The sequence below is a fragment of the Panthera uncia genome, chromosome B1 (genome assembly GCF_023721935.1).
Source record: "Panthera uncia isolate 11264 chromosome B1, Puncia_PCG_1.0, whole genome shotgun sequence".
NCBI classification, from domain to species: Eukaryota; Metazoa; Chordata; class Mammalia; order Carnivora; family Felidae; genus Panthera; species Panthera uncia.
In genome coordinates this window covers 40027006-40050363 of record NC_064811.1, presented here as the reverse complement: position 1 = coordinate 40050363, position 23358 = coordinate 40027006, and the positions used below count along the sequence as shown (strand labels likewise).

The 23358-nt window shown below is 37.4% G+C and overlaps 1 protein-coding gene across 7 annotated transcripts in view; it reads left to right on the top strand.

Moving 5' to 3' along the window:
• Positions 1-23358, top strand: part of FRYL (FRY like transcription coactivator) — a 269670-nt gene that overhangs the window by 125654 nt on the left and 120658 nt on the right. For 6 of the 7 annotated variants that reach the window (XM_049631993.1, XM_049631998.1, XM_049631996.1 and 3 more), the window contains 4 exons: positions 7262-7315; positions 10601-10740; positions 11650-11746; positions 23066-23145. In XM_049631993.1, the coding sequence (XP_049487950.1) occupies positions 7262-7315; positions 10601-10740; positions 11650-11746; positions 23066-23145 (371 nt within the window). Of the gene's footprint in view, positions 1-7261; positions 7316-10600; positions 10741-11649; positions 11747-12959; positions 13104-23065; positions 23146-23358 lie in introns of those variants that run through there. The other variant, XM_049632000.1, reaches the window with a different exon arrangement.

Below are 23358 nucleotides of genomic sequence, written 5' to 3'. Positions count from 1 at the left end.
CATCTAGACTTTATGTATCTGGTTTAGGCCCAGCATTTTTACAATGCTGCAATTTTTGCTGTTTTTTGAGAACATTAAATACATATATGTAATCTATGTATGTATATTTTGAAGTTTTTTCTCCCCGTGTGATCTGTTTCCTCCAAAAGTTTTGCCTTCTCCTGACATGTATGTCTGTTGTAACATGCTGTGCTTTACAACTGAGGCACTAAACAGACTGGAAGCCCTGTGTACTGGGAGGGGCCTTTTGGACTGTGGTCTTCAGTGTGTAATCATCTGAATGCATCGTCAATGTCAGATCTTTTTCTGGGGTTTGTCAGAGTCCAGTACCCCAAATGGCAGGGTTTAGGCATAGTCGCTAATGTTCTGGGGACCTAGAGGCAGAAGATAGTGTTTCTGATATTTGGTATATAAATTTTTGCTGGAGCTGCTTGTCTTCGGTGTGATACCTTGTCTTCAACTATAGCATCCACCAGTCAGCATTTCTGTTTTGCTCTCTCCCAAAAAGGACAGCCCCTCTGTGGAAAGGTGGAGGGAGGATGGTCATCCTGCTGGGCAGAGCCGGTGAAGGGAATGAAGAGGGGGGAGGGTGCTCAGTCTTTCTTAATCCTCCAACCAGCCCTCTTGTTTTTAACTTCACCTTTACTCCCACTTTCAGAGTCCTGAAGTTCTCCAAAACCTTTGGGAGTTGCAAAGTATCGACTGGATTATCTTCCCTTTGCTCTGTGTGGCAAGCTCACTCACTCACTTTCCTCCTGCTGTGACTGAAATGTCATCTCCTCAGTCGTCCTTCTATCTAAAATCTCAACGCCCATCGCAGCCTCCTATCTCGAAATCTGTCTAAGATAATAGATATTTTAGTTGCTCTCTCGTTAGACTTTTGGCTTTGTGAGGACGGGGATTGTTTTCCCGTTTGCTCATGGTTGTGTCTCCAGAGCTTGGCATACTGCACACTCAGTAAATAATTTCAGTGAATGAGTGATGGCTGCATGGATGCATAGCCATCTGACTTCCCCTTGCCTACCGAGGACTCGCTCTTACTGGGGTGGGATGTGTTAGTTGGGCATTTCCGTCTGCTCTTTACCTCCTCTCCCATTCTCGCTGCCCTTTTGGTTTTTAAGTCTTGTAAAATTCTTTTACTGCTATCTTGATCAGTTTTCGGAGAGAATGGAGGCTGTGTGTGTGTGTGTGTTCACCGTGCTCTGTTTAGTTGCAGATTAGTGAGCTATTTCAGTATCCTTGTTATGCTACCAGAGTCTTTTCAGTAAACACCCTTGATTTTCCTGGAAGCTACACGTTGCTCTTGGTACTCTATACATACCCTAGTTGAAGAATCAAATTAGAACATAAAGGAAGATGAGCCTTAGGATCATTATTAGTTTTTATGTTATTATGAAATAATGACATAAGTGGAAATAGTTCTAAATTTTGCATAATGAAAGTAATGATTCTTCTACTCTGGATCAAGATAAACACTGTCTCCAGGTTTTAGTCCATCATTTTCCATGTCCGTAGCACCTGCCGCTTTTTTTGTTAAGCACAAATGGGAGATTTTATATATATATATCAACATATATCAACAAGCAGAATCATGTTGCTTGTATATATATGTGTGTGTGTGTGTGTGTGTGTGTGTGTGTGTGTATTTTTTTTTAGTTCTTAGATATTTTTAACAGTATAAATTAGAGATTGTTCTATATTAGCTCATATAAATTTGTCTCATTCTTTTTGGTAGTTGAATATTAGTATAATAAAAGAATGTACCATAATTTTTTTTTTTTACTAGTCTCTATTGATAGGTAGTTTGGGAGTTACCCAGATTTGGGGCTACTGTGGGAAAAAAAAGAAGCCATGGTAAATGTTCTTGTGCAAAAGTTTTGCATGCATGTATATGGGAATATAGAAAGTAATTTCTGTTCTTTTTAGTTGTTATAATGGGTGATATACTATAAACATTGTTAAATGGTTCATTGTTTCAAAATCTCATATTGAAAGACACTACAACTGCTTGAGCAGTTGAGGGCATCCTCAATCACACTGTAATTACATTGAGAGGTTGGTACAGAGTTCTTGATTAGTAATTTGTATTTAGTGCAGCACACTTATATTTTTGTACTTATGGTAACATGAGTATCCTTTTACATTCAAAAATCGTTTCTGGGTTCTTATTATGGAAAAATAGTCCACCTCCATTTCCTTTTAGGGAAAGCTCAGTGAGGATGTCAAATCTGTAGAAATCTTTGAGGGAGCGTGAGTTTATTGAGAAATAAATTATGTTACATATAAAACAACACTGTAAGTGTTTCTGAAAAGCTTACTTCTCTCTTTTATTCGGCTTGGCCATTACTCTATTGCATAAACATGCTCTGTGAGTAATAAACGACTTTGACCAGCAGTCCTCAAAATACTACCGAAGACCTTTAGACTTATATAACAGGGGATCAAATGAGTGAAAAGAAGCTGCTTATTGTCACCCCCAACCCCTCATCTTAAATAAACAGTTCACGTTAGGAGAGTAAAGTCCCTTTGGCTCACTATTTTTTCAAACTTGTAGATCCTTTCAGAAACAGTGTTCTATGGAACTTGCTATGGGACTTAGTGTTTTCCTTCAATTTTAGAGCTAATTGGGAATATATATTGCTGTGCCGAATCATACTGCTTGTAAATGATAGGTAGCTTGGTTTAAGAAATACAAAACTTGTTGGGGCGCCTGGATGGCGCAGTCGGTTAAGCGTCCGACTTCAGCCAGGTCACGATCTCGCGGTCCGTGGGTTCGAGCCCCGCGTCGGGCTCTGGGCTGATGGCTCGGAGCCTGGAGCCTGTTTCCGATTCTGTGTCTCTCTCTCTCTCTGCCCCTCCCCCGTTCATGCTCTGTCTCTCTCTGTCCCAAAAATAAATTAAAAAAAAAAAAAAAAAAAAAGAAATACAAAACTTGTTCTGCAAGATAACTACCCGAGTGTGCTTATCCTTCGAGGGCCCAAGTGCCAAGGACATGTAAAAAAAAATCTATCCCTTTGAGAAACTAAATTGCCATGGAATTCAGGTGCTCAGTTTTTAAGAGTCTCTTATGCTTTGGCTCTCTCCCACTGTAACCTCTTTTTTTTTTTTTTTTTCCTTCCCCTCCCCCATGGGTTTCTGTTAAGTTTCTCAGGATCCACATAAGAGTGATATGGTATCTGTCTTTCTCTGTATGGCTTATTTCACTTAGCATCATGAATGGATAAAGAAATTATGGTTTATATACACAATGTTATTCTTATTACTGCTGTATGGTATATATATTTCTAGAGCTTTAAATGTATTTATATATATATACCACCATGTATACATTTTATCCTTTTATAAGTGTATTGTATCTGTTATTCTCTAATTTATATTAATACACTGAGACTATTTTCTCAGTCTACAAGTTTATTTCTACCTGTGTGATACTCTAATGTGTAGCTACACCATGATTTTTTTTTACTCGAATTCGTTGTACTTTGATGTTGCTTCTTATTTTTAAAAAAATTTTTTTAAACATTTATTTATTATTGAGAGACAGAGTGTGAGCGGGGGAGGGGCAGAGAGAGAGGGAGACACAGAATCCGAAACAGGCTCCAGGCTCTGAGCTGTCAGCACAGAGCTGGACGTGGGGCTCAAACTCACAAACGGTGAGATCATGACCTGAGCCGAAGTCAGACGCTTAACCGACGGAGCCACCCAGGCACCCCGTGTTGCTTCTTATTTTTAACTGCTTAGTTAATGTCCTTCTATATATCTTTTGTAATGTGGACACCTTTTTCTCCCCTGGGACATACTCTTTCCTTGGATCAAAGAGGAAATCAAACCTGAAAAGATGTTTTTATGAGTTTCTCCAGAGAAACAGAAGCAATAGGGTGTGTATGTGTCTAAAAAGAAATTTATTACAAGGAATTGGCTCACGTGGTTCTGGAGGCTGAGAAGTCCCAAGATCTGGAGTGGGTAAGCTGAGGACCGAGGGGAGCTGCTGATAAGTTCCAGTCTGAAAGCTGCTCCGAGACGAACCCATGTTTCAGTTTGAGATGTCCCAGCTCAGGGCAGGCAGGCAGGAGGAGTTTCTTCTTTTTTTTTCTTCAACGTTTTTTTATTTATTTTTGGGACAGAGAGAGAGCATGAATGGGGGAGGGGCAGAGAGAGAGGGAGACAGAATCAGAAGCAGGCTCCAGGCTCCGAGCCATCAGCCCAGAGCCTGACGCGGGGCTCGAACTCACGGACCGCGAGATCGTGACCTGGCTGAAGTCGGACGCTTAACCGACTGCGCCACCCAGGCGCCCCAGGAGGAGTTTCTTCTTACTCCAGAAGAGTCCACCTATTCATGCTCCTCAGGCCTTCAACTGATTAGATGAGGCCCACTCACACTGGGGAGTCTCAGTCTACCTGCTTTCAGGTCACTCTACCAGTTGTTCACTCTGCCAATTCAAATATTAATCTCTTCCCCAAAACATCCTCACAGACACACCCAGAAAATGTTTAACCAAATATCTGGGCACCCTGTGACATAAAATTAATCATCACCGTGTCCAGTACCTATCAAAATTTTTATCTGTCTAGGATTTTCTTTGCTCCCCCCTCCTCTCAACTCATTGCAAGGTCGCATCATAACCCATTCCTTCACTCCTTTGTTTTCTACTGGATGGAGTCCACTTTATGTACCAATGACAGTCTTTCTATACTAACTCTAGACAGTGATCTGGAGGGATCCCTTTTGGGTTATCTCTTCATATAAGCAAGAAAGAGTAGGCATTCAGGTGAGAGAGGGTTGGAGGACTTTACTATAAGTTTTGTTCCCCAGACCCAGTGGCTGAAGGGTAAAGGGTCTAAGCTTTCCACAGTGAGTCCTCTGAGCCCTCTTTGGTTCACAGATGCTGCTTGCTCATAATAGGAACTCAGTATTTGTTTTTTTAGTAAACAAATTAATAGAACAAATGGAAAAAAAAAAAAAAAGATTCCAACACTGTTGTGCGCTGAAGGAAGACACAACACTAAATCAGAAGCTTTTCCTGGTACCATTTAAATTAAGAGGAAGCAACCATACTGAAAGGTCACCTCATGAAACTATTATGTTTCACTGTCAATACACTATGTCTTTCTTTATGTAGTCTTTTCCCTTGGCTACTGTGGTAGGCAAGTTACATGGTACAAAAATCTGTAGTAGCAATTTTCTACTCCCAGCCCAAACCCTCCCCTTATCCAAACTGTCCCAGTTTCTTTTCCCACTTGCAAACACGTATTTCTTTATTTTTTTAAAGAGGTATTCTATATTATTTAGTAGCGCGCGCGCGCGCGCGTGTGTGTGTGTGTGTGTGTGTATGTGTGAGTGGTATGCACCCATTATACCTAGGTTATTCCGTTAATACGTACTGAGCTTTGCCATTCTTTTAAAAGTCTTCTTGGACTTAACAGAAGACCATGGGGGAGGGGAAGGGGGGAAAAAGTTAGGGAGGGAGCCAAACCATAAGAGACTCTTAAAAACTGAGAACAATCTGAGGGTTGATGGGGGGTGGGAGATGGGTATTGAGGAGGGCACCTGTTGGGATGAGCCCTGGGTGTTGTATGGAAACCAATTTGACAATAAATTTCATGTTAAAAAAAAAAGTCTTCTTGGTATTCTATAGATGTATATTAATATAGGTAGGCTTTTATTTTTTTCTAATCTTGGCTTTTGCAAATGAAGCTATAGCAAATATTCTTTTATGAACATCATTTTGCAGATATGTGACTATATAAGACAAATACTTATAAGTGAAATTTTTCCTGGGTCAAAGGATGTGTACATTTCAAAACTTTGCCAAATATTGCCATATAGTTTTCTAAGGAGATTGTTACTCATTTACACATTGGCATTATTTGAGAGTTCTGTTCCGTAGTAGGTAACTTCAACACATTGTGCTCAGACTTTTGGAGGTCTTTGGAAGTCTAATAGGTTGGCTTTCTTTGTGTTTTTAACTTGTCTTGCTCTTGTGAGTGAGGTTAAGTATATGAACAGATATGTATGAGCTGTAAACATTTCCTTTTTGTCAGCTATCTGTTGATTCTTTGTACGTTTTTCTATTGGATTATGGGATTTTTTCCCCCCTACTGATCTATAGGAACTTTTTGTATGTTAAGGAAATTATACCTTAGTCTAAATATCTGTTGTAGATATTTTTCCTATCTTGTCACTTTTTTTTTTTACCACCCATATACTTTTTCATTTTTTATTTATATGTGGTTGAATTTGCTATTTTTCTTTTTTGCTTCTGCATTTTGTTCATATTTAGAAAGAACTAAGCTTGTTTAAAAAAAACCACAAAACTACCATCATCTAGGACTTCTTTTTCTTCTAGGATTTTAGTGATTTTATTTCTTATATTTAAACTTTTAAAACATTTAGGATTCACTAGGGTAATGAGCCTGTTTAATTTTTCCTTCTGACAACCTGACTGTCCCAACACCATATATTAAATTTTCCATCTTTGCCCCAGTGTTTGAATTTCTACCCTTATTATGTTCCCGTATGTATTCGTTTGTGTTTTCTTTACTGATACAGCGATCTATTGTGTTTGAAGTTTTTCTTATTCCTGATTATTTCTCCACATGAACATTGTAAGAAAGGTTTCTGTTTTTAGAAATGGGTCATTTTAAATTGAAGGAATTTAGAGAGCCACTGATAATCTCATGTGGTTGAGTACATTAACGTTAACTGTCTGCATTTCTCAAAATTCAAATCTAGGCCCTCTTCTTTTCCTTTTTTAGGTAAATGATTTTGTTTTATGAACTTGGTTCCTTTCTATACACAGGCCAATCTGTTCTGTGTTCTTCAAGCCCTTATTAGTCAACATCTTCTCTTTTATGGCTTATAGGGACTTCAAAACTCAACATGACCGAAATCTATCCTTCCACCCAAACTTTGTCTTCTCATTGTGTTCCCACTTTCAGAGGATGGTACCACCATTCCTCCATCTATGCACAGACTGGAATCCTAGGAATCATCTCCCAGTATTTCTTTTCTGTCTACTGTGGGTACCTCCCCCCTTCCCAATCATGTGACTTATGGGCACTCTCTTTGGAGGGTATCTGGCTCTGGAGCCATACTACTGGGACTTGAATGCTAATTATGTGACCCTGGGCAAGAGGGAGTCTTACCTTTGTTTAATCAAATCTAATTACAAATGAAAACAAAAACAAAACCAACCGACGAATCTGCTTATCATATATAAGATTGCTAATATTTTGTGCGTATACTTCTTTTTAACTGTAGGAGAAGCCATTGTCTAGATCTCTTCAAAGAGGTGAAGATCTTCAGTTTGACCAGGTATGCCAATTTGGGGGGAATATTTTTTCCTTCAATGAAAATATTCATCCTAACAGTCCGGTTCAAATATATCCAATATTAAGAAGTTATTTTATCTTGTTTAGTGACCCTTTATATCATTACATATTAAATTCAGTCTGAAATTGGTAGTACTTTTTAATGTTTATTTATTTATTTTTGAGAGAGAAAGCACAATCAGGGGAGGGGCAGAGAGAGGGAGGAGACCCAGAATCCGAAACAGGCTACAGGCTCTGAGCTGTCAGCACAGAGCCTGATTTGGGGCTCAAGCTCAGGAATTGTGAAATCATGACCTGAGCCAAAGTCGGACGCTTAACTGATTAAGTCACCCAGGTACCCCTGGTAGTTTGTTTTTTGACAAAGCAAATGGAATGAACTATGAGCTGTGAACCTTATAGTTCATGGAATGATCTGTGAACTTGATTCATTTCTGTTTATTTAGCATCTTAGTACTTTTCATTGGTAATCTCTTTACTGTGCCTTTGAAATTTTCTTAAAATGTTTCCAATTACATACCTCAATCTTTCCTTGTGTATCAGTTCATACAAGTTTTACATAATAATGTTTTACCTTTTAACATTTTTATTTTTTCTTGTTGGGGTTATCAGAAACTTTAAATAGAATATTGATATCTAAAAATGAGTGTGATATTCCTTTAATGTTAATTCTTTCCTCTTGCTGAGATGAAATGTTTGATCAAATGCTATTTTTGTCATAATTATGTTTGTTCAAGAATTATTTTATTATATATTGATTGTTTGCAAAAACCAATAACCCAGATTAGTTTTCTATTGGAATCTAGTATTCCTGTGCTACTTTTCTCATGATTCTGTATCTAGGAAACAGATGTTAATGTTCATGATATTAGTCTAATTGACTAGATAATGATGACTGGTTAGAATTACTTGGTGGAGACTTAACAAAATATTGTTTCTGGATTCCAGCCCAATTCTGAATGAGAATAATCAAGAGCAGGGCTCTGGCACCTGTATTTTATAATAGCTCCCTAGGTGATTCTGATGCATATATTTAGTAAACAGCCAGTGGCCTAAGAAGAAACCGTAGGTAGGAAGACTAGTTCTCTGTTAAAGTAAATATTAAGATCACCTTATATAATGCTTTTCAAATCTTAAAGTAACTGCAAAAGGTATTAATTATTATTTTTTATTTATCTATTAATCTGTTATTTTAAAGACATTTAAATTATTCAGGTCTTAAATTCACTAATGATGAATAAATGTATAATCAGAATTAGAAATCCTATTAAACAGTGTTTTAAGGAATATTTCCATTTGCTTTTTTATGTAAATGATTAAGAAAACTTTTAATGGTCATGCCTCATAGTTCGACCTTTTTTTTTTTTTTTTTTTTTTTAAGGTACAAAACCAGGTGTGGTATAAACTAATATATATTTATAATAGCAGATGGTATTTTATTGTTCCTTCTTAGATACTAAAAGGATTTCCTTTGAGTGATACTGTTCATTGTTAATAAAATAAAATTCGAAAAATTAGTTAAATAAAATTGAATCTTGTTTTTTTTTTTTTTAATTTTTTAATTTTTTTTAACGTTTATTTATTTTTGAGACAGAGAGACAGAGCATGAACGGGGGAGGGCCAGGGAGAGGGAGACACAGGATCTGAAGCAGGCTCCAGGCTCTGAGCTGGCAGCACAGAGCCGGACGCGGGGCTGGAACTCACAGAGCGGGAGATCATGACCTGAGCGGAAGTCGGTCGCTTAACCGACTGAGCCACCCAGGCGCCCCGAATCTTGTTTTTACTTTAATGAGCTATATTAGAAACTGTTTGCCTGTCAAATTATGCTAATTATATATAAAAGCATGATTAAAGGAAGGCAGATAATGAAAAAGAGCCTATACAATCAAATAGACTGTTTTGGTTTTTTTTTACTATTTTCCTAGATGAAGTACATTTTGAAGTTATATGAAGAATATAAAATATTAAATGTTTAATTTGTAGAGGTATCAATTTATCTTCATTAGCTGACATTTTCTATAGTCCTGGACCCGAACAAGACCTTGAGTAGCCCTGAAACACACCATTTTTGGTTAAGAAAAACAAAGTGAAGCATGTTTGACGGTATACTTTAAAATATTATTATTACGAGCAATGAGTTGCATCAGATACAGAAAGAATAAAAAGAGATTTTTTTTTTCTTTTTCTTTTTCTTTTTTTTTTTTCTTTTGCTCAAGATCCCCCAGAGGAAGAGTGACCTTAGGGGCTGCTTGCCAATGGCAGCTGGTGTGCCTCTTACTATCTACCCACTACAGGAAAGCTGAGTTCATTCGTGCAATGAATCTGATATTCACCTAGAATTCAAATAGTTTCAGGGATGCTTCAAACCGAATAGCAGTTGCTCATCCCATTACATGTATCCTTATGCTCTCCCCTTATATATTCTAAGCTTTGAAAGCTTGTTTGCAACACATTTATGTTTCTTTTCTAATACGTTTCTTTGTGGGTATCACAAATTAATAATGTAATTATAATCGTTCTGCATCATAGCGGTACAAAGTAGACTGGTCCTTTCACACAGTTCTAACAGAATGTAGTCTTCTTTGTTCCTACCTCTCTTCATTCATTCTGGTGGCAGTATTTACAGCCTTCTGTTCACATGAGCACGGAGGAATGGGCCAGGGGGAAGGAAGCAGGTGTGGTTTTCTCATGTTATGTGTTCTCCCAGAGGTATCCCTTTGTATAATCAGTGATGTTCCTGAGGGTCATGTTTTTACACATGTGAGTAGCATATGGAGGCAGGAAAAAGGTAGAAAGCTGCTAAGCTAAACCAAATGGATGTGGGTAAAGTTAAATAGTGGGTGAGACTCAGCCCACTTTATTTCATTACTTGGATAAACCCTAATTTTTTTTTTTAAGTTTGTTTATTGAGAGAGAGAGAGAGAGAGAGAGAGAGAGAGAGAGAGAGAGAAGGGGAGGGGCAGGGAGAGAGGGACAGAGAGAATCCCAAGCAGGCTCCACGCCAGCACTGAGCTGACAGCGGGGCTGAAATTCACGGACCATGAGATCATGACCTGAGGCAAAATCAAGAGTCGGACGCTTAACCAACTGAGCCACCCAGGCGCCTCGCTAATCTTTACTTTTATTTTAAAACACATTTATTGTGTTTGAGTTACTGTGTTTATCCTAGAAATGTTATCCTAGTAATCATTAACAAATGATGGCTAATGGAGTCAGGAGTGTGTTACTTCAATGATGTATTTTATCTTCTGGTGACATCTTGTGTTTTCAGCTGATAAGCTCTATGAGCTCCGTAGCAGAGCACTGTCTCCCTTCCTTACTTCGCACCTTGTTTGACTGGTACAGACGCCAGAATGGAACTGAAGACGAATCTTATGAGTACAGGCCTCGATCTAGCACAAAGTCTAAGGGGTAAGTGGCTCCTTTCCCACTCTTCGACCTAGAATTGAAACACTTTCTGTGAAGGGGGTGATAGTGTTTTCAACTGAAGAGAGTTATTGTTTGATTTCTGAGCAAAAATATTGATTCCTGCTGTTAGGAGACTGATAGTAAAGGGAGAGGATAGTCCATACCTAACTGTAAATCAAGGGAAGGTACCAGTTAAAGTAGGTGCTTCTCCACAGTCCTCACCACTGGGATAGTCATGCAAAAATGAATTTCAGGAGTGCCCTTTCAGTAGTTCAGCGAGGATCTTTAATAGTTGTAGACGAAGTTAAGAAAATATTCAGACAAGGTCCCGATTCAGACAAGGTCCTTCCTGTTGTGAAGGGAAGCAACTGTTGTGATCCAGGAGGACTGCCACACCCTGTATCACGATACCGTGAGACTGTCCTCGGTGCTCCAATCCCAGAACTTGTCTTCCCCCACTTCAGATTTTCCAGACAGGTATTGGCTTTGCATGTTCAGAAGATGGTCCATAGTTTAGAATGGGGCTTGAGTCGATGCCATTTGTGATTTTTCAACTTAGATACGCAAACAGTTACCTGGCACTGTATTTTCACCAGAAGAGTTATTACTTTTGTTTCAGCTCTTAATTAAAAAAAATACTAATCAAATATGGAGCAGTGCTAGATTTTCTAAGTAGAATTTAAAATATTTTTCTTGCTGATTCCTTTAGAATGGGTTTAATTTCTGACAGATAGAGTAGTGACATGTGTTTATAAATACTGTACAAAATATGCAATAAGAGAAAGAAAATGAGAATATGTAATTACATACATTGGATAGCTTAAAAACAACTTGTACTAATAATAGCTAACCAATAGCTCTTTTAAAATTTATGGTCTTAAGTGCACTCCTAATTTGGGGTTCTTGTTTCAGGGATGAACAGCAACGTGAAAGAGATTATCTTCTTGAGAGGAGAGACTTAGCCGTAGATTTCATTTTTTGTTTAGTTTTAGTTGAAGTTCTAAAGCAGGTAAGAAGCCCTTTTGTTTCTGCAGAGTCTGTGTTTCTTATTCTTATTTTGCCTTCATGTTTCATTTACCGTATTTAGGATGTTATGTCTACAATTCTGGCCCACATTAACTAGATTTCTATCATTTAATTACACCTCTTTCAGTCGCCTACGGCTTTCATGGCCTGTACCTATCGTTTCCCATTCTTTTTACCTTTGTATGCCATCGCAGTTAGGGGATCTTGTTTGCAAAATTGAGCTGAATAGTAATTGTGTTAAATGTGGGCTTCCAGCCGTGAATATAGTCTCCCTGTCTGTCATTCATGTACCTTAGTCCACTGTCAAAGGGTTTCTCTTCCGAAGGCATCAAGCCTGCCCTCCAACGTGTAATCGTCGTACGGTTGGAGTTGAGGAATAGGGGTGGTTTGACATGGGTGGGACCAAACTGTCAGGTGCGCATGGTCTTTGGACAAGTGATAATAAGTTTTTTATGTTTGATCAATGACTCTAGAATGCCATCATTGTTCTCACACTGTGCTCATGAGTTTCACGTCTGAATGGCATGGTCAGTAAAGCTATAAGCATGTAATGTCTGGTATCATGTATGTTTTTACTATTCAGAATCAGTGCAGGTATTTAAATGTATACCCCCCAAAAAAGTATTTTTTTGGTCTATTTTTGGTTTTTTGTTTAATAAAGCCAACTATTTTGTTCAAATGCATGAAAGTATTTTTTGCTAGTTTGTAGTCTTTAAAAAGTTATAGATCATTCAAAGATGAACCACATATTTCCAGCCATGCACACTGTAATGTTTTGAAAAGAGTTAGGTAATCTAAAAGAAATAAAACACATTTTGCACATGGCAGGTTTGGACAAGGAGTTTTGTTTTTGTTATGTAAGGTGGAATGGAATTTATAACATGAAAACAAACAGCAAATGTGAGATATCAAAGTTAATTGACAGACTGTTTTTTGACATAGGCAATATAAAATTATTTGAATTATGTATTTCTTTGTACTTTGTTTTTATGACATAAGTGGAAAATTATTGAAATCTGAATATCTGAAATCTACAAATAAAAGTTTTAAATAGAAAAAACAGAAAACTGAGTTAATCAAAGGTGAAAATCACTTTAATTACTTTGTACGTTTCATAAAGTTTTTTACTAGATGTAGGAAAGAAATTCCCTCTGGGAGTTGTGCAAACAAGCCCAATTTGCTTTCTGTGATCTCAGTTCAGCCAGGATCCCAAGACCTGAGGCCAAATTAATTAGGGATAGAAGAGAGCTGAGGACCAGAACCGCCACTGACCATGAATGGACTTTGCCTGGGACTCATGCTGGTTGACCTCTTGTCACAAGCATCTCTTGTGTGCTGATGTAGGTCATGTGAGTGGTATGGTAACCACCATTTGCACTTCTTTGCTTAATTAAATAGTATAGGGTTTCTTCTTTAAGCAGGTGAATTGTAAACTTCCCAAGACATACAGGACCCTCTCTGATCTGGCTCCGTTATGCCTTTTGTCCTTTGTTTCCCAAGACATTCTTTGACTTGCCGATCAGTCTCTCAGCTGAAAGTTGCCCCTAATTGTACTTTCAAAACTTCAGTGCACAGACAACCCTGTTTAGGTTTTTCTCTCTCCTTCTCTTCCTCCCCCACCTCCTCCCCTGTTCTTTCCCCTTCTCCATTGTCTTTGTCTTCATTCTCCTTCCTTCCCCCTTCTCTTAAAAAATAATCCAGATAGGTCTTCTAGTGGAGAAAGCCATAAGGATCTATAAACTTGAGGCCATTTTTTCATTGGACTTGTTTTTTCAAGTCCATTGCACAAAATCCCTTCAGAACTGTGGTTCACGTGGACTCGGAGTGTGAAAAAAGGAAATAGAGCAGCTTTAATAGCTAATCTTTGTTTTTGGTTCTGTTTCCGTATTGTTCCAACCCATAGTAGCCTTTCCACTAGCTCTTTTCTCTCTTTTACCATTATCCTCATACTTTTCATTCAGTTGAACCCATGAAAGAATAAAATACATCACAAAAAACACGGCCATATTTTATTTATTAAAAATCTTACGTAGGTCTTTTTTCCCTAGTAAAAGGCAAGTCTTTTTAGCTTCTTCAAAACTAATAAAACCCGAGAAAATGAAGTAAAAATCAATAGGACTTTCTGAAATATCATGACAAACTAACCCAATTTTCTACCATGTCAAAGTGATGTAGGGCTTAATAGATCTGGAGACTAATCAATGTAATATATCTTGAATTTAATAGGACTTTTACTTTTGCCCCACATAATAGACACATATTAAAACATGACTCCGTTTTATTTGATGAGATGGATGGCCCCAGGAGTACTGAAGTATTGATACATGGTTGGGCCAGTCTTAAGGAGGAGTAAATATTACTTACGAGTTAGTCCTTGACCTCATCTATTATAAATTTTTGTTTCTTGAATAATTGGTCATGTCTTCCTGTGTGTTTAGAACTCTTTATGATGCATAAAGGCTCTATATCCTTTGTATCAGCTGGTCATTATAATAAACTGGGAGACCTCCAGGGCAAGTGTTTTCATCAGCTTTGTCATTTCCTTGCTGTGTAATTTGGGCAAGCTATTAGCCACTAACTCTTTCTTCCTCTGTAAAAGAGGGAGGATAACAGAATCCTTTTTGAGAATCATGAGTGTTTTATACAGTAATGCTGGGACATGGAACGTGCCCAATAAATATTAAATGTTATTTTCATTTTGAAGATGAAGAAATATTGTTAATTTTGTGACTCACTGATGATTATAAAGCTAGTTCACTTTCTCCTCCCAAGCTTTTTCTCCTGTTAATAATAAAAATATTGGTAAAATCAGTGATACAGAATTAGGTGAAATGGCCAGCATCTTGGAAAATTAAATTAAAGTTTTAATCATAACACGTTAGACAAAGAATTGAGTTCGTATAAATGAGATGAAATTAGTATGATTCACTGTGGGAACAGAATTAATTCAGGATGGTAGAGGACTGATTTTATTTTTTCAAGAAAGTCAAACATAATTTGGGGGTCATGGCCAACTGCAAATTTTAGCAGGTTACTACCAAAGGCTTTCAAATCCATGATAAAAGCATGTTTAAGCAGCAACATAAACATTTAGAAAGTTTGAAGCAGTTTTCTTTTCATTTAAATTTGAGTCAGACATTTACTCATTGAAACAAATAAGATTGGAAAACTTGGTTTGTGACCACTGCCAACTCTGGGCTTAGTTTTATTAGTGCTGTTATGAAGTATCAGAAGGTGGAGTACCTCCTTAGTATTTTCAGATTTAACATTAGCATCTTAGACGTGGATGAGTATCCCTGAAGGGTATGCAGCGATTTGTGGTTTTTCTGAGGCTGAATGTGTTCATTCCCCTTTGCATTGAGGACTGGCCGTTGAGGTAATGAATGAGCTTTGCTGACTCCCCAGTATCCAAATCTCAACCTGATTTTATTGTTTTTCACTTTCAAGATGTGATAAAAGCATTAAAGCTTGAGAGGTGGTAGTGGGAATAGCCTTGGAATAAAACGTGGGTATTTCTTTTTTTTTGTTTGTTTTTCTAATTTTTTATTTGTTTAAGTAATCTCTATAGGCAATGGGGGCTTGAACTCATGATCCCGAGGTCAAGAGTTGCATGCTCCTCTGACCAAGCCAGCCAGGCACCCCTGGGTGCTCTTCAGAGTCTACTAGATATATCCTTCTTGAATGTTGAAGTCGAGTTAGAGCGGCTTCTAAAATCACACAAGTGACAAGATCTGAAAAGCCTGGATACTGTGAGTGGGAATATTACTCCATGAAAGGAGAACTTTTTCTCTATAAATCCAAGTGGGATTCTTCCCCACCCCTGCCACCTTGTGTTTGAGATTCAGTTTGGGAGTATTTTTATTATTATTACTGTTATTATTGAAAATAAGGGGTGAAGTGTAGGGATTGTAAGAATGTCTGTGCATCCTGATAATGTTCATTCTTAAAATGTTTAGAGGTTGTGCTTGTTTTCTTCCAAAAATTAGAGAAGAGATCTATTTCTCCTTTCATTTCCTGTTTCTGTGGGTTTTGTTTTTGGGTTTTTTTTGGGCTATAAATGATAAAATTGGAAGGTTTTCTTTCCTTACGTGTTTCCTTTATTAAATGCATTTTGATAGCGCACAGTGTATTCTAGAGAGGTACACACCCAACTTCTGAACTTCGGTTCCCTCGTCTGTCAAATAGGAGACAAATACCTACCTTGTAAGACTAAGTGTTACAAACGCTATTTATAAAAATCCTTAACTAATACCTGCCATGCAGACACATAAAAAGTGTTGATGGTGGCGATCGTTGGGTAGTAAGTAATAAAGAGTACAGAGCGTGGCTAAGTAGTGTCCCTAGCTGTCATTGTCAGACTTGAGGCATAGCTAGACCAAATGAGACCGTTCAGGAGAAATTATAGGTTTACGTTAACTTGTATTTCATATCTCCGGCCTGGAGCACATTAAACATCCCTGTGAGGAAAGCAATATGGTAAAACCACAACACAGCACACAGTAAGTGGAATATAAAAAATTAGATCACAGAAATGCAGTGTTGCATTATTGCAAGGTCAGTGAAGTGTCTGGGGCCAGCCCATATGACTAGCACCATGAATTCTGGAATAAGTTCCGGAAGTCAGGCTGACTGATCCAAGAATAGCCTATTCCTGACTAAAGTTTGGCATCACGTGGTGGTGGATATCTGCTCCGTTTTAACTCTCAGTGGGTAGCCACAGGCTGACTGGGGTGTATGGGACAGCAGCTTCGATTGTAGTAATGTTGTCATTACCTTAGGGCCTATTTTATGGGCCCAACCGAGGGAAGATCAGGCTGGGAGAATACAGTGCCTCCCTGCTTCTTGAATGGGCCCTGGTTTCCTGCCATTTTTCCCTCCCAGGCTTTGCCTCAGTATCTCCACCCTTATATTCTAGTCCCTTCGTCTGCCCTACATTCTCAGAAGGTAAGAATTCTGGCCTAGTCCCTTTGAGAGATAGAAGGAAAAGGTGGGAGGACAAGAATCAATCTCCAATTGTAATATTCTCGATTTTTCTCTCCGGGCTAGTGATGATAGGGTTCCAATCTTTTGCGTGCATTTACAGATGGGGAAGTGGAAACTTCCTCATGGTTACATAACCAGTAAAAAGAGAAGCATTGGTTTCATTAAACCAAACCAAAATCCATGGTCTTTCTAGACTTTTATCATTTATCTTTCTGTATTTTTAATGAAAAAAAGTTTATTGAATAAAGGTTTGATTATATATAGTTTACTTACAATAAGTTCGTCAGCTTGGTGTGGATGTAAGGAGCACTTGGGGAATACTGTTTTCAGTTTCTTCTTAATATGAGATAATAGTGTTTTCCTAAAAAGAGGTATTCAGACTACCAAGTAAAAGATTGTCGTGCCTCTACTTAATTGATGAGCCAGTATTCTGAAATTCTTTTATCAATGATTCATGATTGTTACACTTTTGGTGATGTGTTTGCCTATAAAAGATTTAAAAGCTTCTTATAATTATACATTCATAAAATTCCTAGTTAAGTATCTCTGCTTAAAGAAATTATGGGTTTAAAATTTAGTTTTCCATTGTGGGACAAAGGTTAAGATTGTTCTTGTAGAGTCTGAATTCTTTTTTTTTTTTTTAATTTTGTTTTTATGTTTTATTTATTTTTGAGAGCAAGAGAGACAGAGCCTGAGTGGGGGAGGGGCAGAGAGAGGGAGACACAGAATCCAAAACAGGCCCCAAGCTCCGAGCTGTCAAAACAGAGCACAACGCAGGGCTCAAACTCATGGATTATGAGATCATGACCTGAGCCAAAGTTGGATGTTTAACTGACTGAACCACCCAGGAGCCCCTAGAGTCTGAATTCTTGAACCTTACTATGTAGAATAAATTCAGTTTCTGCGCAGTATTAACGTGGGATGTTTAAATCTCAACTTCCACCAACAGACAAGTAAACTTCTTTCCTGTATCATAAGGCTACTATTTTTAAAAGGTTCATTGAGAACTAAGGTTGAGTTTGGATTACAGCTGCTTCTTCACTTAATCCCTATTTGATTTTGTGATGGAGTGCATTTTCTTCAAATTCGATTCCAGGCTCAGTCCTTCAGGACAGTCCCAATTTCTAGGAAATCTGCGATGAATGCTCTGATTCTCCTCTGGTCAACAACAAACACCAATCCACTTAGCCAAGACAGAGCTATAGCCTTCCGTCCTGGAGTAAAAGTTCACTGTGAACCTTCCAAAGCTGTGTCAGCTCCCTGTATCCCTCTGCTGGCACGGTATTTTAAGAGTGATGCTAGGGGCACCCGGGTGGCTCAGTGGGTTGAGCATCCAACTCTTGATGTCAGCTCAGGTCATGATCCAAGGGTCATGAGATTGAGCCCTGCGTTGGGCTCCACGCCCTGCTTAAGATTCTCTCTCTCTCCCTCTGCCCCTCTCCCCTGCTCGTGTGCATGTGCGTGCACGTTCTCTCAAATAAATGAATGAATGAATGAATGAATGAGTGAATGAATGAATGAATGAATAAATAAATAAATAAATAAATAAATAAATAAAAGTGTGCTAGTATTCTCTGTGCTGTGCGAGTTTAGTCACCTTTCTCATTGAGCTGAATTTACTGGATTTCTTGTGTTTCTTGTCTCTCATTACAGTGTAATTGTGGTTACTGTTTCTAATGTTTCTCACCTATTTACTAGTTTTGAACTAGCTCCTGATCATTATTCTGGGCTAAATTCAGCTCCTTCCTCATAGACGATTGGTTTGCCTTTGTAAAAAATAAATTATCTTTATTTTAAATAAAAATCTCTCCTTTGTCAAACCCTCAAGGAACATTCTCACCATCTCTGAATAATTAGAATTCTCTGCTTTTCTTTGCCCTAGTCTAGTTTGTGGCTGTCTTGGTAATATTAAAATCTCTATTACAATTTTATCCTATTGGCGAAGTGTTCTATAATGTATGTTGTTAAACCTTTCAAGGAAATGTGTAATTCCCGTGCATTTTTTGTTTTAATTGGACTTCCAGCGAAAGAATGTGATAAATCATGATCCTGGCTCAAGACACACTGTCATCATTGACCTCTGTGTGTTTGTTTACACTATACTGATTACCTGTGAGCTCCACCAATACCTATAATTTAAGTCTCATTATGTGAATCTCTCCTAGTTTATTGCCTGGCTACCCTCTTACCATTTTTCTGATTTTTATGTTAATTATTCTCTTAAAAAAATGATTTCCTATATGTTTGAATATTAAGTTTCTCTTGTCTTTGAGCTTCATAAAAAAATGTATCATACGTATATTGTCCTCTGTACTTAACACTTTTCACTCAACAGTATGTTGTTAGAATTAATCCATGACGTGTGTGGCTATACATTATTTTTTTCTTAGGCGTGTAACTGCTAGTGTGTTGGAGCTCCACCTTCTCAGGTTCATTCCTGGAGCCCTGCAGATTAAATTGACAGATGTCAGATTATCACGAGAAAAGGTTTATGACATATGCATATGGAGGCCTTCATAGGGAAAAAGTTGAATACACAAAGAATGGTTAAGCCCCAAAACTTAACAAAGCGCAGTACATTGTGAAGTGACAAGACAAAGGAAAAATGTTTGGGCTTCTAGGGGTGGTAAATTGGGAAAAGGAAAATACATGGGGGAAACTAATGGAAGATAAGGGCTCTTTAGTAAGTTTGTGCAGACCTGTCTCCTTACCAAGTCTTCTTCTTTTTGTGGTACAGGAAAGAGGAGGGGAGACTGCTTTTAGGCAGAAAGGGGGAGGGTGGAGAGCTCTTCCTGCACCTGCTGTTTCTCAGTTGCCTTCAGCTCAAAATAATTCTCAAGCCGAAGTGCCACATTTTGTGGTGGCATACTTTGATCTGCTTCACTAGATGGTAGGCTGTGTAAAAAATTGATTTAAACCAGCAATGTCTGTGAAATCTGATTCATTTACATTATCTGTGCTGTTTGGTGTTGTCAGACTTTTCCCCACTGAATAGGTGTAAAATGATACTTTGTGTACTTTCATCATCCTTATTACTAATTAAGCATCTTTTCATATGTTTATCATCTTAGGAATAAGTACAACAAAGGGCAACAACAGAAAATTATAAAACCTTGCCAAAAACTTAAAGAAGTGAAAAGATACTCCATGTAAATGAAGAATACAGTTAACCCCAAATTGATCTATAGATTCATTGCAACTCCAATAAAAATCCTAACAGTTTTTATGTAACTTGGGTGACTCTAGATTGAATATGGAAGAACAGTGGGCCAAAAGTGGCTAAGTGCTCTCTGAAGAAGAATAAAGGGGACTTTCAGTATCAGACAGCAAACTTATTTATAAAGTCTGATAATGGAGACCATATGATTTTGGTACCGACATATAAAAATTAATAGAATAGTGAGCTCAGAAGCAGCCACAAATATTTAGAACTTGAATATATATCAGCGGTGACTTGTGTAATCTTTAAAAAAAATTTTTTTTTCTAATCTTTATTTTTGAGAGAGGGAGAGACAGAGTGCAAATAGGGGAGGAACAGAGAGAGAGGGAGACACAGAATCAGAAGCAGGCTACAGGCTCTGAGCTGTCAGCACAGAGCCTGATGCAGGGCTTGAACCCATGAACCGCGAGTTCATGATCTGAGCCAAAGTTGGATGCTTAACCCACTGAGCCACCCAGGTGCCCCTAAAATCTTTGATCCATCAGTTCCTCCTTTTGGGCTCTTTCCCGTGGAACTATACAAGTATATAAAGTTAGATGTCGAAGATTTTTTTTTTTTTTTTTTTACAGCACCAAAGGATCATTTATTTCACAATCAGTGAACATTTTAAATAAGAAAATATTCTAAAAAGAATATGAAAACATTTTCCAATTGTTAAAACATTTTTTAAATGCTTGCTATATAATTATATGTAACATAGAGCCAGTTCTCACCTGGCAATAAAGTGCTCGTAAAGTTAATGCATACACAAATTGTTTGAGACTCATAATGCATTTTTTCCTGTAGGAGTCATGTGATATACCATGGGTTTTTCAGATATTAATCCATAACAATCATTCGAATGTTAAGTATATGAAGACTGTAAATTTCTTGAAACTGGGAATCGTCCTATACACATTTAAATTTCACTTTCTAGCAGACAGCTTTGCATATGATGGGTCCTCCAATAAACACTCCTTAAACAGTTCATTTTTTTAAGTACCTAATGTGTTATGGCAGCTGTTTTGGAGTCCAGTTTTAAGTCTCGAAATCCTGGCTCTGCTACCTACAGGATGTAAGTCATCGAGCAAATTATATAATCTCGCTGCACCACAATTTATTTGTCTATTAAAACTGTGATAATCATAATGCCTACCTCATAATGTTGTGGGGAGTAAATGAATTATTACATATAAAATACTTATAAAATAACAGTACTTGCATACCGGGATTCAATGCACATTAAATATTATTAGCTTTTAAGCTCATCTCCCCAGCTAAATTATAAACTCTTTGAGACAGAGGCAATGTCCTATACTTTTTATAATACCAGAGCCTGTATAATTTCTTACATAATATATGCATTAAATGAGTATTTATAAAAGTATGTAATAAAAGGAATGAATGAATGATTATATGCCTACAATACTTTCTCCATAAAAAAATCAAATATATACAGGATTGGTAACATTCTAACATTTGTTACAGTAAAAAAAAAAAAAATGTGATCAAAATTAAATAAAATTTAAGACTTGTCAGAGAACTACAAGTATAAGTAAGAGGAGAAAAGAAACAGAAATCACAACCAATGGGAAATTCTTCCTTATATTTTAGCCCCTGGAAGACAGGGACTTTTATCCTATGTTTCTTTCTTTTTTTTTTAATTTAATTTTTTATTTTTTTAGATTTACATCCAAATTAGTTAGCATATAGTGCAACAATGATTTCAGAAGTAGATTCCTTAGTGCCCTTTACCCATTTAGCCCATCCTCCCTCCCACAACCCTTCCAGTAGCCCTCAGTTTGTTCTCCCTATTTATGAGTCTCTTCTGTTCTTCCCCCCACCCTGTTTTTATATTATTTTTGTTTCCCTTCCCTTATGTTCATCTGTTTTGTCTCTTAAAGTCCTCATATGAGTGAAGTCATATGATATTTGTCTTTCTCTGACTAATGTCACTTAGCATAATACCCTCCAGTCCCATCCACGTAGTTGCAAATGGCAAGATTTCATTCTTTTTGATTGCCGAGTACTCCATTGCGTGTATGTGTGTGTGTGTGTGTGTGTGTGTGTGTGTGTGTGTGTGTATACACCACATCTTCTTTATCCACTCATCCATCGATGGACATTTGGGCTCTTTCCATACTTTGGCTATTGTTGACAGTGCTGCTATAAACATGGGGGTGCATGTGACCCTTCGAAACAGCACACCTGTATCCCGTGGATAAATGCCTGGTACTGCAATTGCTGGGTCGTAGGATAGTTCTATTTTTGATTTTTTGAGGAACCTCCATACTGTTTTCCAGAGTGGCTGCACCAGCTTGCATTCCCAAAATGTCTAAGATGTTTATAACATCATATTGATTATTGAAAATCTAGAATGACATGGCAGGCGATAGGAAGCTCATTAAATACATCATATACTGAGTATTATGTGGCCATTGAAAAGAAAGGAGGAGCTCTAGCTACTGCCATGGAAAGAGGAGGCATCATTTTCTTAAGAAAAATCAGGTGTGTGGGTGTGGATAGGAAAAATCTGGAAGGATATGTATCAAGCTATTAATAGTGATTGTATATGGGAGAAGGGACAGGGATTTTACTTTCTGGTTTTAAATATTTTCATTTGTTTTACATATTTGGAAGTAGCATATAGTTTTTAAAGAACTAAACAAAACAAAGATTTAAATTGTTGGAAAAGTTGGTGTCATTTTGGCTACTGTTTATGATAGAAAAATCAGACTATATATGGAATGTGTGGCTGGCTCAGCCAGAGGTTGCTTTCCCATAGGTGTTGCAGAGAGGTACGTGTGAGTGTCTTAATTTCCTGACAATTACAGTAAATCAGCAATAACGACTACTTTTTCCCCTTTATGGGCCTAGTTCAAGGATTTGTGATTATACAGCTAATATTCTTAAATTTAGAGGTTATTAAATTAGATGAGTAACTAAATTCTCTGAGAAAATAATAGAATCCTTAGAAAAAGGGAAGATTGACAAATTAGTAATTGATCATTCCATGGAAATGAAAACTGACTATTGATTTAATTAGTTGAAATGTGGAGAACACTCATAAGACTTATAATCTACTTAGCTCTTGCTGATTTTATGATTTTTTTATTCTAGATTCCTGTTCATCCTGTGCCCGATCCCTTAGTTCATGAAGTTCTAAACTTAGCTTTTAAGCACTTTAAACATAAGGAAGGGTAAGTAAAATACTAACTTGGGATTATTGCTTTTCTCCTAGTCCAGGGTTAGACTGTTTAAGTATAATTTGAACTCTCTCTGATCATTTGTTTTGTTTTTAGAGTTCAAAGCACTTATCTTCCTTTTTCTTTTTCTTTCCTTCTTTCTTCCTTCCTTTCTTTCTTCCTTTCTTTCTTTCTTTCTTTCTTTCTTTCTTTCTTTCTTTCTTTCTT